Source organism: Phyllobates terribilis, unplaced genomic scaffold (genome assembly GCF_046119375.1).
Source record: "Phyllobates terribilis strain yellow unplaced genomic scaffold, ASM4611937v1 Scaffold_5__5_contigs__length_657084704, whole genome shotgun sequence".
In the NCBI taxonomy this organism is placed as follows: domain Eukaryota; kingdom Metazoa; phylum Chordata; class Amphibia; order Anura; family Dendrobatidae; genus Phyllobates; species Phyllobates terribilis.
Window position 1 is genome coordinate 199,568,391 of NW_027362765.1, and position 16,076 is coordinate 199,584,466.

General features: G+C 46.2%; 1 protein-coding gene across 4 annotated transcripts in view; it reads left to right on the top strand.

Moving 5' to 3' along the window:
* The first annotated feature begins 1,386 nt into the window (after nucleotides 1-1,386).
* Nucleotides 1,387-16,076, top strand: part of MTCL2 (microtubule crosslinking factor 2) — a 94,330-nt gene continuing 79,640 nt past the window's right edge. For 3 of the 4 annotated variants that reach the window (XM_073683678.1, XM_073683679.1, XM_073683681.1), the window contains exon 1: nucleotides 1,387-2,087. In XM_073683678.1, coding sequence (XP_073539779.1) covers nucleotides 1,608-2,087 — 480 coding nt within the window. In that variant the 5' untranslated portion in view covers nucleotides 1,387-1,607. The remainder of the gene's footprint in view (nucleotides 2,088-16,076) is intronic. The other variant, XM_073683680.1, reaches the window with a different exon arrangement.

Genomic DNA, 16,076 nt, shown 5'->3' on the forward strand with positions numbered 1-16,076 from the left:
CCATACACCCCCCCATTATTGTGTGCACCCCATGTATGAGCTGAGCCTCGCATTCACCCCCCCATTATTGTGTGCACCCCATGTATGAGCTGAGCCTCCCATACACCCCCCATTATTGTGTGCACCCCATGTGTGAGCTGAGTCTCCCATACACCCCCCAATTATGTGCACCCCATGTATGAGCTGAGCCTCCCATACATAGCACCCTCCATTATTGTGTGCACCCCATGTATGAGCTGAGCCTCCCATACATAGCACCCCCCCATTATTGTGTGCACCCCATGTATGAGCTGAGCCTCCCATACATAGCACCCCCCATTATTGTGTGCACCCCATGTATGAGCTTATCCTCCCATACATAGCATCCCCCATTATGGTGTGCACCCCGTGTATGAGCTGAGCTTCCCATACACATCCCCCATTATTGTGTGCACCCCATGTATGAGCTGAGCCTCCCATACACAGAATCCCATGTATGAGCCGAGCCTCCCATACACAGCATCCCCCCGTTATATGCACTCCCTGTATGAGCCGAGCCTCCCATACACAGCATCCCCCCATTATGTGCACCCCATGTATGAGCCGAGCCTCCCATACACAGCATCCCCCCATTATATGCACTCCCTGTATGAGCTCAGCCTCCCATAGATAGCATCCCCCATTATTGTGTGCACCCCATGTATGAGCTTATCCTCCCATACATAGCATCCCCCATTATTGTGTGCACCCCATGTATGAGCCGAGCCTCCCATACACAGCATCCCCCCATTATATGCACTCCCTGTATGAGCTGAGCCTCCCATACACAGCATCCCCCATTATTGTGTGCACCCCATGTATGAGCTTATCCTCCCATACATAGCATCCCCCATTATTGTGTGCACCCCATGTATGAGCTGAGCCTCCCATGCACAGAATCCCATGTATGAGCCGAGCCTCCCATACACAGCACCCCCTCATTATATGCACCCCATGTATGAGCCGAGCCTCCCATACACAGAATCCCCCCATTATATGCACTCCCTGTATGAGCCCAGCCTCCCATACATAGCATCCCCCATTATTGTGTGCACCCCATGTATGAGCCGAGCCTCCCATACACAGCTCCCCCCATTATATGCACTCCCTGTATGAGCCAAGCCTCCCATACACATCCCCCATTATTGTGTGCACCCCATGTATGAGCTGAGCCTCCCATACACATCCCCCATTATTGTGTGCACCCCATGTATGAGCTGAGCCTCCCATACACAGAATCCCATGTATGAGCCGAGCCTCCTATACACAGCTCCCCATGTATGAGCTCAGCTGAGCCTCCCATACACTCGCAGTCCCAAGCCTGTAGCTGCTGCAGGATGTGCCCCCTCCCTGCTTTGGGCCGGTCCTCTGCTCCGGCGCCTCCCCCTCCTCCCAGCAGTAGATGAATCCGATGCGCACAGGAGACACATCAGCGTCCGTTATACTGGAGCATTCAGCGGGCAGTACCATTGACAGTCCCGGGGGAAGGAGGACACATCGGCCGGAGGATTCCAATCGTGTGTCCGGGACCCCGGTGCTATCAGCAGAATAGCCGTACAGAGCCGTGCCGCAGAAATCCCGGAGCAGTGATGGAGCCGGCGGGGCCCGGAGGGGGTGCTCCTCCCCCGGTTCCCGAAAAAAAGAAGCTAAACCGGGCCCCATCCCCGGCCCGCCCCAAGGATCTAACCGGGTGGTCTCTGTCGAAGCCTCGTAGATCTTCCCCGGTGTCCCTCAGCGTTATCCCACCAGGACCGCGCCGTCCGCTCCCTTCTCCGGGCACCAAGAAGCTGGCAGTCCCCGCTGCCCGAACCGGAGGGAGGGGTAAGATCCCGGCGGCTCCGGGGACCAGGCGGGTGACGGACAGCAGCTCGGAGGGGTCCTGTGCCTCGGAGGAGAACAGCAGCAGCCGGGCGAGCAGCGAGGAGGGCGGGGTGTCTGCGGCCTCCAGCCGGCTGCCCCTCAGCACCTCCATGGCCTTCTCTGACCTGACCGAGGATCTGCTGGACGGGGGCACCGAGAGCCTCCTGCGGGAGATGGACGAGCTGCGCTCAGAGAACGACTACCTGAAGGTGAGGCTCCGCATGGGCGGGGCTAGTGCGGGAGGGCGGAGTCAGCTCTGCACAAACATTGCCCCATCAGGCAGTGCAGCTACAGGATGGGAAGAAATCCAGGTGTAGGCTACTTATAGGGGACTCCACTACTTGGCCAACTGCATCTCAATCTTTGTATCCCCTTGTAGACGAACACTTATACTCCCCATTGGTGCCTTTCAAGCGGTGTCGTCACTGGCTCTCCCGGTGATTGTGTGACATTGTCATGTCATCCCTGTGGCAGCCCTCACTTCCTCCAGATATGTGATCCGTCTGAAGGCGGGGAGAGTGAAGCCAGCGCTGACTTGATGGCGTGGCATTGTTATTCCTGGGAGAGTCAGGGCCGACAGACACTGCTGGAGCGGCATCGGAGATAAGTGTAGGTGTTATCATTTTAAAAGGGGGAAAACTAGGGATTGAGAAGGGGTGTCTCAGTAGTGGACAACCCCTTTAAGGATCCCTGGTGACAATCAGTGAGCTCATGGCTACCACTCCACATTATGCCACCATTGTACCACACTGGTGCAAAAATGTGAGGCCTGGTGGTCCTACCTGTGCCCAGCCTGTGTGTTCCCCTTCCATCATCATAGGAAGTTGACATTTGTGTAGCTGTGACCCATCACAAGCAGCAGCCATGCGAGGGCAGTGGAATCATGGGCATTCTGTAGTCCTGGGGCATATCTGATGTATGGAATGTAAGTGGTGCACTGGCATACATATACGTCAGGCAGTGGGGTCTACACTAAGCTTATTCATCAGTCTCAGCCTGCCCCCATGGGCCTGTGTCATGTACTGATTGTTGGGCATGTGCCCCATCTCAGCCACGGTGACGGTACGATGTTACGCTCTCTTTGGGTAATGGTCAGACATTCACATGGTGTAGTGAGCTTTGGCCAGTCGGACTCCATGCCTGCAGGAGGCTGTGTGACCCTCAGGCTTGTTGTACCAGCTGTCTGCTGAGCCTGTGCACCAGGTGTCTCCGCTCGTGTTTTCTGAGGACAAGTGTGAACGTTTATACCATGTTTGGAGTTAGTGAAAAATGTTATAATGTTGCAAATAGGTGGGCACCCATCCCAGAAAGAAGACAAGAATGAGTGGTTGGCAGTGCAGATTTGTGGTGCCATGTGCCTGACAGCGGGCTGCAAAAGCCCTGACTACTGTCGAGCGCCACATCTTAGGGTTGGTGGATGCTGCAGTCATTGGGCTGAATGCACACATTGCAGCCACCATGCCATTTGCAGCTAAAAGCAGATTGATTGGTAGTGCCCGCACGGCTTACAGGTCACTGCAGGGCATTAACAAAGTCTTTAGCTGCAGTTAAAATAACAAAACAAAAACATGCCGCTCTGCATGCTGGTGTTTGTGTCACTCGTGGATTCACATACTTGCAGCTTCTGTTGCATTTTTTTTTGCAGACGTAGTGTCTAAGGTGAAGGGGTGTAAATAATGGCTGAGCATGACCCGCTGTGTACCCCACACATGGTACGGTTTGGGGTGACATGGGCCTGCAGACCTTTTAGCTCCCAGGGCACTTTGTGTAGTCGCTGTCCTGTGTACAAACATTGCATAGCAGTTACTTGGGTCTCACTATACTGTGGCACGTTATGTCTAGTTAATAACCTCTGGATTAGCCCAGACGTATTGTCTTCCTTTCAGCAGCATCGCTATAATTACCAATTGTTTCCATGCTTCCCTTTTCAGATCTGTATTTCCCCTGTATACTCCTGTCTGATCTCGCCATTATTAGCTCTAGGACGTCATGCACACCATCATAGTTTGGATCTAAGTTGAGATCTGTAACATAGTGCCAATGGAAATCTATGCTGTCATGCAGATTATTTTTTTTCACATGCCTTTACATAGAATGTGTGGGGAAAAGGATAAATAGCATGTAAAAAAATTAATAAACAAATAGCTGTGGAACATTCCATTGCACGTCACATTATATTATAGAGGACTCACTCCCAAAAGCATTGTTCATTGGCCACCAACAATGTTCATACAATCGAGATCTAATATAAGGGGTTGTCCACGTTTTGAGGACTTTTGTGTTGTTGTTTTTTTTATATGCATGCATTTTGGGCTAAAAATAATTGTTGCAAATGGGATTTCACTAAAAAAATTTGCACCATTTGGTTTTTGGAACCTCCATGTTTCACTGGCTATATAGTCTCTAACCTACTGGCTGCAGATTGAGTTCAGGCAGGACTTTTATATTGATGGCTTATCCCAAGGGCTTGAGCACATGACGACCTTATTTTTGGTCCTAGTGTGATCCGATAAGACATCAGATCACACTCGGACCAATGTTATTCTATGGGTCGTGCACATGTCCGATATTTCTTTTTTTTTCTTGAACAGAGCTGGTCCATGGAAAAAATCGCAGCATGCCCGAGTTTGATCCGATATTTGGACAGCATTCGGCCATGCAAGTTAGTGAGTCTGTGCAAAACATTGTACTGCACTCGGATGACATTATGAGTGCAGTCTGATTTCCATGGACTGACACAATGGAGAAGATGTAAAAAAAAAATTTTTCCCCTCATCTTCTTATCCGAGAAAATCGGAGTGTGATTTGCATAATTGACCCGATTCTCTCAGATGAGAGAATATATATTCGTGTGACTCTCTAGCCTTATGATAGATCATTAATATCTGGTGGGGGTACGACACCCGGCTGCCCCTCCGATCAGCTGCTCTCAGCGGTGGGCGAATAGCCTTAGTTGCAGCACTGCACAGCACAGCTCCTTCATGTGTATAGTGGCTGCTGCCAAATACTGCACGTCCGCCCCCTATTCAAATCGAAAAGGGTCTGAGGGGGAAACGTGCAACTTTCTCTGAGCTCCTCTCACCTGCTTTATGGTTAGACAACATCAAAGATGAATGTACAGGGAGACAAAGAGCCTGTAAAAGCAAAATGGTGCCAAATGTTTAATGAAACCTAATTGCAAAAATGATTTTTAGCCTCAAATACATATGAATTATTACTTTTTTTTTTAAAGAGGTTGTCCACTACTAGGACAACTCCCTTCTCAATCTGAATGTTTGCCCCCATAAAAATAAGACCACTTATCCTTACCTGCCGTGACCCGCTGTTCCAGCGGTGTCAACACTCACTCTCCCGCGGCTCATGTGAGGTTATGTCATGTGAGCCCTGCGCCCAGTCAGCGCTGGCGTCACTGTCTCCGCCTTCAGATGTATCCGTAAGCAAGAGAAAGTGAGCGCTGCGGCTGGCTGCTCAGTTGCTCTTGACTACTTATATGTCCTATGGCGGGGACTGACGCCAAAGTTGATTGGGTGCAGGGCTCACGTGATATAACAACCTCATATGAGCCGCGGGAGAATGAGTGTTGACACCGCTGGAACAGCGCAGGAGGGGAGTATAGGTGTTTTTATTTTGACGGGGGCAAACATTCACATTAGGTGCTCAACCCCTTTTAAAAAATAAATAAAAATGGCCAGAAAGGACTCAGTTAATGGGCCTATAGGTATATTATTGTGCCATTTAATCACCACTTCTTCATCCTGCTTCTGATTTGGCCGTTACATCTGTAGCTTGCAGGTCTATGGTTACGTTGGACGTGTCGGATAACGCTTCCTCTCCAGGATTACCTGCCCTTTTTGTTTCAGTCTTGTGTTAATTTTTCACTGCTTACTTTCAAAACTGTCCATTCATCTGCCCTGTGCTCTGGGATTGGATCACCTTCTATATACAGACACCACACACAGGATGCCCCCCCCCCCCCCCACACTTGGTGCTTTCTGCCATAATTGCTTCCAGATGACTTCTGGAGCTTGGGACAGCGTGTGACCCGAAACTCTCACACAGTCCCTCTGTGTCTTGCTCATAGTTCCATGAAGTCACCCGGAAACGCCAGTAATTCTAAGTGTAATGTATAAATATCTATTCCTGAGATTTACACGATGGAGTGGATGGGGCTTTGTCTTGAGCGTGACATATTGGGTTAAGATACTTGTGGAAAGTAGGTTTATATAGCGGTGTCTTGTAAGAAGCATCTTCTGTCCAGAGGTTTCTGTAGGCACACACTGCCATTTTGTGCCTGACTGTCTGTGTACAGTGTATACACAGGGCAGGTGGGCACTGGTTTACCGTGACAGGCACTCTTATTCCTGCTTAATTAGTCTACTGACAATTGAGGGACATGGACGTCATAAAGCCCCAGGAAAGCATTGTGATGGTGATAATGCTAATACCAATGTTCCCTAGTGTATGGTGTATAAAAAGGGCATAAGAGATTGTGTGTTGGGATTTGGTTTCTCCGGGCACCTGTACAGTTTGTGTTACCGGAGGAGCCAGGTAGCTACCAAACTTGCACCAAGAGCACTGACGGGGGGCTCAATAGGAAATCTGTGATGCCTGGGCTCCGCTCTGCACTCCTTGGAGGCTCTCCTAGGCAGGAGCTAAGCGCTATTGCTTGACAAGTTTTAGAGCATTTTTCCTTTTTTCAAGAAAAAAAAAAATGGTAGCGGGTCCCAAACCTTCACTAATCTGCAGGACATGTTAGGTAGTACTTATCATATTAATAAGAAAGTAAATGATAGGTACTCTTTCAGTAAATGTTTAGATTCCCGACTATATAACAATGTGAAGGATCCTTTTTTTTTTTTCCTTCTTTTTAGAACTTTATAATGTGCCGTTCCTCTTTTATTCCTCCTAGAAATGTATAAGTAAATGGACAACTGGGAAGTTGGTGGGAGGGAAGGGTGTCACTTTGTGGGGATAATGGTGACACACAGCTGTCAGGAGGAATAACTGAGGAACAACACAGATTTAGAAGATAAGATGATCCAAAATTGTTAGTTTATTGGGAATTCAAGTATTTATTAAAAATGAGTGTAGAAGAGCTGCCTGGTACTCTGAGCCTGTAGCTGAGGCTGCGTGCCCACGTAGCGTTTTTCAAGCGTATATGCTGCGGAATTTCCGCAGCGTATACGCGTGTGAAACGCATGGTAATCCGCTCCCCATGGTCCCCAAGAGGATTCCGCATGTTCTATGCACATGCTGTGGATTTTTCCACAGCGTTTATGCTGCGCTCAAAAATCCGCAGCATGTCCATTAATTTTGCGTTTCCGCAAGCGGAATTGCCTTTGTGCAATGCATTAAAAAACGCAAGGCAATTCCGCATGTGGAAAACGCGCAATAAACGCGTGCGGAATTCCGCATGCTTTTTTCCGGGAGAGGACTTGCAGAAATTTTCTGCAACGTGGGCACATATCCTGTAGTGACGCAGGGTTCCTATTAGGCCCTGTGGGTTCCTATATTTTGCCTATGGGCCACTATCCGTCTTTGTCATCCTCTTCCATATATTGCTGAATGTAAATAAACAGTGGAGTATCCCACCTTCTGCTCTCTGCACATGACCTCTTGTTCTACAGCTCCTTCTAGCAATCACGCTTCCTTCCTGAGCTTTGTATAATGATTTCATGTACTTGAAAGCTTCCATCATGCCCTCCTCTTTCCTCTTATGCTAGTTAGACATGGGGGAATGCATTTTTCCTGTATTTGTGGTGCTCAGCATTTTTCTTGTCAGTCTTTGAACTGTTCTATTAATTCTCGAGATCTAAGGCATGAAGTCTTGTTTTTAGCTCTCATGGTGTTCGGGGAGGTGATCATTCTTTGCCGTCTCCTTTTTTGGGAAGTCAATGAGATTATTAGTTTAGACTTTGCAGTGATATTGCTTTTGTATGGAGATATGGTGTAATATACCACATCTCCTGTACATTTTATGGGATACAATGGGAAGTGTATGTGTAATTTCAGATTCTCCTTGGTGGTCCAGCAACACACAATCAGCCCCACCACCCCTACATCTCTAAGATGCTTCTTTATGCAATGCAGACAGGGTTCATATAAAACCCAGATTGAAATTTACATTGGGGATACAGGTTATATATAAGTAAGTCATGTCCTATAAGACATATATGACTAATAAGGGGGTGCATTAATCAGAGACCCCTCTTAGTGATACAAAGAGGGGCTGCTTACTCTGCATTACGTTAAGCTATTAAGTGGGTCTTAAGGGGAACGTTTCTCCTTGTGGAGGGCGCCAAACTGGTATAAGATTTAGGCCACGCAATCCTCCTCTTCGAATTTAAATATGGAAATTAGCCTTAGATAAAGGGGAATGGACCTCCAGTGTCATCTACGGGATGTAGCAATTCTAATAGTCAATATTGACCCTTTTAACAAGCCTTGTCACATGACATGGGATAAAAAGCTAAAACAGGAACTCCAATTGCAGTTGCTTGTTTCTGGTTATTTGCCCCTCAGTGCAAAGCTGAAAGTCTGATTTGATTAATTGAGAGGCCTATGACATGGGGGGTCTAAGGGTTAAGCTTTTAAAGGATTATTTAAAAAAAATGCAAATTATCTTCCATTGTATAAGGGATAATTTGGTGAGAGGCTGATTTGTGGGACCCTCACAATCCCAATATTGGAGATCTGGAGCCCAGAGAATGGGGTTGTGGAACCCTGTCTTGAATGAAGCGGCTGTGCACATGATCAGCCTCTACTCCATTCATTGTCAATGGGACTGCCAGAAATGGCCAAGTACAGTGCTCTGCTTTCTCCAGCAGTCCCAATGACAAATGCTTCTGAGACCATTCATGTGCACCCCTGCTCTGCTCAAGACAAGGCTGCAGAACCCCAATTTCAGAATGTTTGGGGTTCCCTTCAGTCTGACCCTAAGCGATCAGCAAGTTAACCCCTATCCAATGGATTAATGTTAACCTTTGATTGTAGGTCTGACCATTTAATTAGAATGGTCTGCAGATATTAAACGCTACATTTTCCTGAAGGATAAATATAGTATGGCCAATGAATCTTCTTTCTGATGCCAAATATGTGCACACATTGAGTATTTGCAGATTTTTCTGCAGCAAAAATCAGAATGCTGGCAGGAAAAACACTGTGTAAAATATGCGTGTTTCTGAGTGTGTCCCCCACCCCCAACACTGAAAAAATCCAGTGTATGAACAAGCCCTTATGTGGTTTAACTCATTGTTATATGAAATAGATATTCACAGTAGGGAACCTATACATTTTCTATAACTATGCAATTTCACTTGTACAAATGTCAGCAGAAAGTGCCATTTGTAGCCATAGGAGGAGTGCTGTACACTGTGGATAAGGGTTCTCAATGAATGGGGGACATGTATGGTTGGATACAGTTGTGCCATGCATTTGTATGGCATTAGATAATGTGAGCTTTTGGGGCATGAATAATCATATGCTGACTATGCAGTCCAGACACAATTTTAATATTACAGGGAAATCAATGTGCTGTATGAATGAAGAGCTTACCAGTAATAACTGGAGTAACGTGAGTAATTCTTTGCTGCAGTTAGTCTTAAACCTAGGTTTCTCCTGGTTATTATGTCTGCTTTGGAAAATTGCACCATCTGCCTTTGGAACGCGTGCCCATTGACCCAAGTAGATATCCTCACATTTCTCCACCTCAAGTTTTGACATGCTTTCATATAAGCTTCATCCATGATCAGATTTGTTGAGAAACTATGCAGGATATTATCTGTATATGTTAGTGCTGCCAGTAGCCATCAGGCGGCAGGATGGTGGGGAGCGTGATGCTACAAAGTGAAGGCCGCACTTGGGAATAGTCACGTCTTCTCTACATTCCATACAAAGCCTCAATATTCCTAGTATGTGTGGATTATGCATGTGTTAACGTCTCCAAAATATTGGTACAACATCACCTTTAGAAAAACACCTTTTCATTTGTCCTATTGGGGCGTAAGATATCCTATAGACCATACATGTTAAACGCTGGCCCATGGGCCAAATCTGGCCCGCAGCATCAGAACTCCCACCTCTATGTGGGGCCCATTATTCTGTATGGAGGACTATGTGAGACCCATTATTCTATACACTGGTTGGCCCACGACTTTGTCCAAGTTTTTAATTTTGGCCCTCTGTGTGTTTGAGTTTTGACTAACCGACCAAATCCAGGCGCCTCTGTACAGTGCCACCACAGATTCTGCATTAGTTCCAGATCATCATTACAGGTATACCCGTTATCTTTTCTTAGCGCTGTGTTCTTTAGTTATTCCTCCTAGAAATGTGAATAAATTGACTTCTGGGTGTTACCCTTTCCTTCCTCTGTCAACTTTGTCCCTGTACACTCTCTGCAGACAGGGAAAAAAATTAATAATAATGGCCTATTGTCAGTATACTTATAAATTTGTAAGCGGCCTAACAGAGGAACAGCACAATGCAGAGTTATAAGAGAAGATGCTTCGGAATAGTACTTTCTTGTAAAGGATTAAAACCTATATATTCTATCCATGTAGAGCTTGCAGTGACAGCAACAATTTGTCACTCGTCTCTTCTTTTTCATTTTGATCATTGGGTGTAACCATGTTTGCTGCCAGTGACTTTTAGGAAATAAGTATCCATTTAGTGAGCCCATCATAGCGCGGTCTCCTCCCTGTGCCTTATGTAATGAAGAGTTGATGACTACAGAGGGAACGGGCAGTGGACGTGTCAGGCAGATTGGACATGTTACTTTCCTTTGAATTATTAATAGCGTATTCAACAATTTTAGTGTGATGCCAAATCCACAATAAAAAGAGCGTCCCTGTCCGGGAGGTGAGGGGCTGTCGGCCTGCGTAGGACAGCTGCCTGGGCCTCCTCTCAAGCTGTCACTTCTCCTTTTCTTGCTCCTACTCTGCCATGCGTGAAGAGCCCCTTCCTGACCCTAGACGTTAATCTCTTTGTGTTTGATCATGGTGCTGTATAGAGTTCAGGTGCTCGGGGATATGGCTCGCCAACAGACATGGTAATGCCAAGCGCAATGTGTTCAAGTTGTGTGATTACTGAAGTACAGTTGTCTTATATACAGACATTCAGAACTAGTTTACAGTTTTGTTTTTTTGTTCATACCTGAAAAGCATCTATCTTCTGCCATGCTTGCTTCCATCTTTTTTTTTTTTTATCTAATTTTCTGATCCATTTATCAAATGGATTGAATAAATGCTGCCCCAAATAATCTGCTTGATTGAAGTGGACTTGTCCTGGACACAGGCCTGTCAGGGGGTGGATTTGTCATGGGCACCAGAGAGCATACGAGTGATGGCTAGGGCTTATAACCAGTGGTGATCTTATCTGTGGTTTATTCCTCATTCTGACCTGTACCATAAAGCTGGGAAATGGTGTCTGAGCTCTTGGTTTCGGCAACACCTTTTGTTTTTCTCTGTGCCAGTTTTCATAAATGTAGTCAGGAATTACTTGCTCTCACTAACATTTGAAAACTTAGCATTAAAGTTTATTTCCATTTTCTTACGTGGGTAATATTGTAAAGTGTTTGGGAAAAACTAGCAACTTTGCAATTTACTTGTTAAAATTCCTCGTTGTCTTCAAGAACACACTTTATAATCTTTTATGGCTCCTTGCCTGCTACTACTAGTATCTAGCCATGAATGTGCTGTGCTTACAAGCTCTTTCCAATAGAGCTTGTAAATACTGTAATAATAATCAGCCTGCTGCCATTGTTGGCTTCCGATACCGGCCAGCTTGAGTGCCACTTTGTTTCTACGATGTAGCAGAGGCAAAGTGATATTATATTGCAGCATTGTGAGTGCACAGTTCTCGGCAGCGGCGCAATGATGCTGCTGGTCCAAACTGTCAGTCAAGCAGTAAGCCTTGAGGCTGGGGAGTGGAGCGCATCTGCCAAAGATCATGGGACAGTTCCTTTTAAAGAATTTGTTCTGGATTAGGAATAATTTCCCCCCAGAAAACACAGCACAACCTTCATCACGTGACCACGTGTGGCTCACAATGCTATTCTGTGGAGTCCTCAAACATCTGGTGAAAGACATGCTTGTCCATGTCTGCTTTCTGCATGCATGTTTCATGGCAGATACAAGAGATATAGCAATAGGCAGGATCTGTGATGCATCAGTAATAATGATGCACTGGGTGGCTGATTCGAGGATCCCAGCATATTGGCATAATCTGGTGTACTACCCCAGCATGCCACCCCAGTGTGAGTAGATGAGATAAAGCGGTGGCCACGTGGAGTGCGGCTATCTTCATTTAGTAGTTTTATGAGAATAGTGAAGCAATTGGCTATTTCTGCAACTCGCATATACTGCAATAGATGGAGCTGCTTGTGTGCATGATCTTTCTATCTGGAGCAGACGTTCATTGTCCTGATAGGTGCCACTACCACTTTTCCATCCAATCATAGATTTATGCTGTATTCTCTGAATATGCCATAAATGGCTCTAATTGTAGTTTTGCCTCAAGTTTTACTTCACCCCTTGAAATAAGTTCAAGCTGACGTCGTGGCCCTCAGACCGGAAACTGTTATTAATCCCTGGTCTACGGGCTGTGTCTTGTATTGCAGCTCAGCCCCAATCACTAAAATGCGAATGTGCAGTAATACTAGATATGAGTTACATTCACATTTTTCTAAAATAGCTTGCATTTTCAATACTTTGGATTTTATATTAATGTGAACATTATTTATGTGGGTGTTTTTTTTTTTTGAATTTTCCCCATCGTCACTTGACATGCCACCAGGAAAATAATAATAATAATAGTTTATTTTTATAGCGCCAACATATTCCGCAGCACTTTACAAATTTTAGGGGGGACTTATACAGACAATACAGAATAAGCATATCTCATATCGAACGGAGTGAGGGCCCTGCTCGCGAGCTTACAGTCTATGAGGAAGTGGGGGAGACACAAAAGGTAAAAAGTACATATATTGTATAATGCAGCCTTGATATACTGAATAGGATAAATAATAATACATGGACTGGTCGCCAGCCAGTATGTGTGCAGTCCTGACAGAGGCTTTTATGTGCATGGTTGGTTTGAACCCGAAGTTGAAGAAGATTTTAATATGGGGGAAAGCTGGGATGGACAGAGTGTGTTCAGGTGATACGCCAGTCTAAAGAAATGTGTTTTTAGGGTTCGCTTGAAACTGTGGGTATTGGGAATTAATCGAACTGTCCTGGGTAGTGCATTCCAGAGAATTGGCGCAGCACGCGAGAAATCTTGGAGACGAGAGTGGGAAGTTGGGATTATGGAGGATTTTAGTTTCAAGTCATTTGCAGAACGGAGGGCACGTGTAGGGTGGTAGACTGAGACAAGGGAGGAGATGTAGGGGGGTACTGAAGCATGGAGCGCTTTGTGGGTAAGCATGATAAGTTTAAAACGAACTCTATATTGGATGGGCAACCAATGCAATGACTGGCACAGGGAAGAGGCATCTGAGTAGCGGTTGGCGAGGAATATGATCCTGGCTGCTGCGTTCAGGACGGATTGGAGAGGGGAGAGTTTAGTAAGAGGGAGACCGATTAGTAGAGCGTTGCAATAGTCAAGACGAGAATGAATAAGAGCGACAGTAAGAGTTTTTGCCGAGTCAAAGGTGAGAAAAGTCCTGATTCTTGAGGTGTTTTTGAGGTGTAGATGACATGAACGAGCGAGTGATTTGATGTGAGGAGTGAAAGAAAGATCTGAATCAAAAATGACCCCAAGACAGCGGGCTTGTAGCTGGGGAGTAATGGTTGAGCCACAAACGGAGATGGCAATATCGGGCACAGGTAGATTAATGGAGGGAGGAAAGACGAGTAGTTCAGTTTTTGACAGATTCAGTTTTAGGTAGAGGGAGGACATAATGTTAGACACAGCAGAAAGACAATCACTGGTCTTTTGTAGTAATGCAGGGGTGATGTCCGGAGCAGAGGTGTATAATTGGGTGTCATCAGCATAGAGATGGTACTGAAAACCGAATCTACTGATTGTTTGTCCAATAGGAGCGGTGTATAAGGAGAAAAGAAGGGGGCCTAGGACTGATCCTTGAGGAACCCCGACAGTAAGAGGAAGTAGGGAGGAGGAGGAGCCGGCAAAAGACACAGAGAAGGAGCGGTCCGAGAGTTAAGAGGAGAACCAGGAGAGAACAGTGTCCTTGAGGCCAATAGTGCGGAGCATAGTGAGGAGGAGCTGATGATCCACAGTGTCAAATGCTGCAGAGAGATCCAGGAGAATCAGCAGGGAGTAGTGACCATTAGATTTAGCTGTTAGTAGATCATTAGAGACTTTAGTGAGGGCAGTTTCAGTAGAATGTAAAGAGCGGAAACCAGATTGTAAAGGGTCAAGAAGAGAGTTGTCTGAGAGATAGCGGATTAGACGGGAGTGGACCAGGCGTTCCAGGAGTTTAGAGATAAAGGGAAGATTGGAAACAGGTCTGTAGTTGGCCGTGCAGTTCTGGTCGAGGGATGGTTTTTTAAGTAATGGTTGTATGCTGGCGTGTTTAAAAGAAGAGGGAAAGATACCAGATGAGAGGGAAAGGTTGAAAATTTTAGTTAGGTGAGAGGTGACAGCTGGAGCAAGGGACTGAAGGAGATGTGAGGGAATAGGGTCGCTAGTGCAGGTGGTAGGGCGAGAAGATGCAAGGAGCCTGATCACTTCATCTTCCGTGACTGGTTCGAAGTCAGAAAATGAGCAAGATACAATGTGGTGGGGGGGAGCATGCATAACATTTGGGGATTGGGAGAAAATTTCCTGTCGGATATGGTCAATTTTTTCTTTGAAATAGTTAGCCAGATCGTCAGCGCTGAGGTCGGTGGTCGGGGCCTGTGCTGTTTGATTGAGGAGAGAATGAAACGTGTCAAAGAGTCGTTTAGGATTATTGGAAAGTGAGATGATGAGGTTGTTAAAGTAGGTTTGTTTGGAGAGGTGAAGGGCAGAGTTATATGTTTTCAGCATAAATTTATAGTGGAGGAAATCTTCGGGCAGATTTGATTTTCTCCACAGCCGTTCAGCGCACCTGGAGTACCTCTGGAGAAGACGTGTTTGAGGCGTGTGCCAGGGTTGTCGCCGTCTATGCCGAATTGTTCTTTGTGTAGGAGGTGCGGCTTCATCCAGGGCGCATAGCATTATTTTGTTATAATGCTTCAATGCAGATTCGGGACATGAGAGGGAGGAGATTGGGGCCAATGATGATTGCAACCTTTTTATAAATTTCTGGGTGTTAATGGCGCGTAAATTTCTATAAGTGTGGACGGTGGGAGTGTCTTGAGTAGAGTCACAGTTCTTGACAGAGAATGAAAGAAGATTATGGTCAGAGAGTGGAAGGGGAGAGTTAGTAAAGTCATGTACTGAGCAAAGCCGGGAGAAGATCAGGTCCAATGTGTTCCCGTCCTCATGTGTAGGAGAATTAGCAAGCTGTGAAAGGCCGAAGGAGGAGGTTAATGATAAAAGATGCGTGGCAGATGGGGAAAGAGGATCGCCAATTGGGATGTTAAAGTCTCCCATGATTATCGTGGGGATGTCGCAGGATAGAAAATTTGTAAGCCAGGCAGCAAAGTGATCCAGGAATTGACGGGGGGGACCTGGGGGGCGATAGACAACCGCCACTCGCAGGGAGAAGGGCCGGTAGAGTCTGACTGTGTGGGCCTCAAAGGACGGGAAGATAAGGGAGGGTACAGGGGGGATAACCTGAAAAGTACATTTTGTTGAAAGAAGCAGACCAACACCTCCACCTGATCTGTTGTCAGGTCGCGGGGTATGAGAGAAATGTAGGCCACCATAGGAGAGAGCTGCAGCGGCGGTGGTGTCCGACTGCTGGATCCAGGTTTCAGTGAGAGCCAGAAGGTTGAGGGAATTAGAGAGGAAAAAGTCATGGATGTAAGAGAGTTTATTACAAGCTGAGCGTGCATTCCAAAGGGCACAGTTGAATGAGACAGAAGATATGCAGGGAATATTAATGAGATTAGCAGGGTTTCTGAATGTAACAGGGAAAGAGTTAGTGTTATTATTACTGGAGGGTCCTGGGTTGGGAGAAATATCACCTGCGACTAATAGAAGGAAGATACAGAGAGTGAGCAGATGATTGAGTGATTTGTGAGAGCGTTTCCTGCGTTGTATGGTGGGAATGAATGGATCTGCGTGGTATAACATTGTGAAGAGAGCATGAC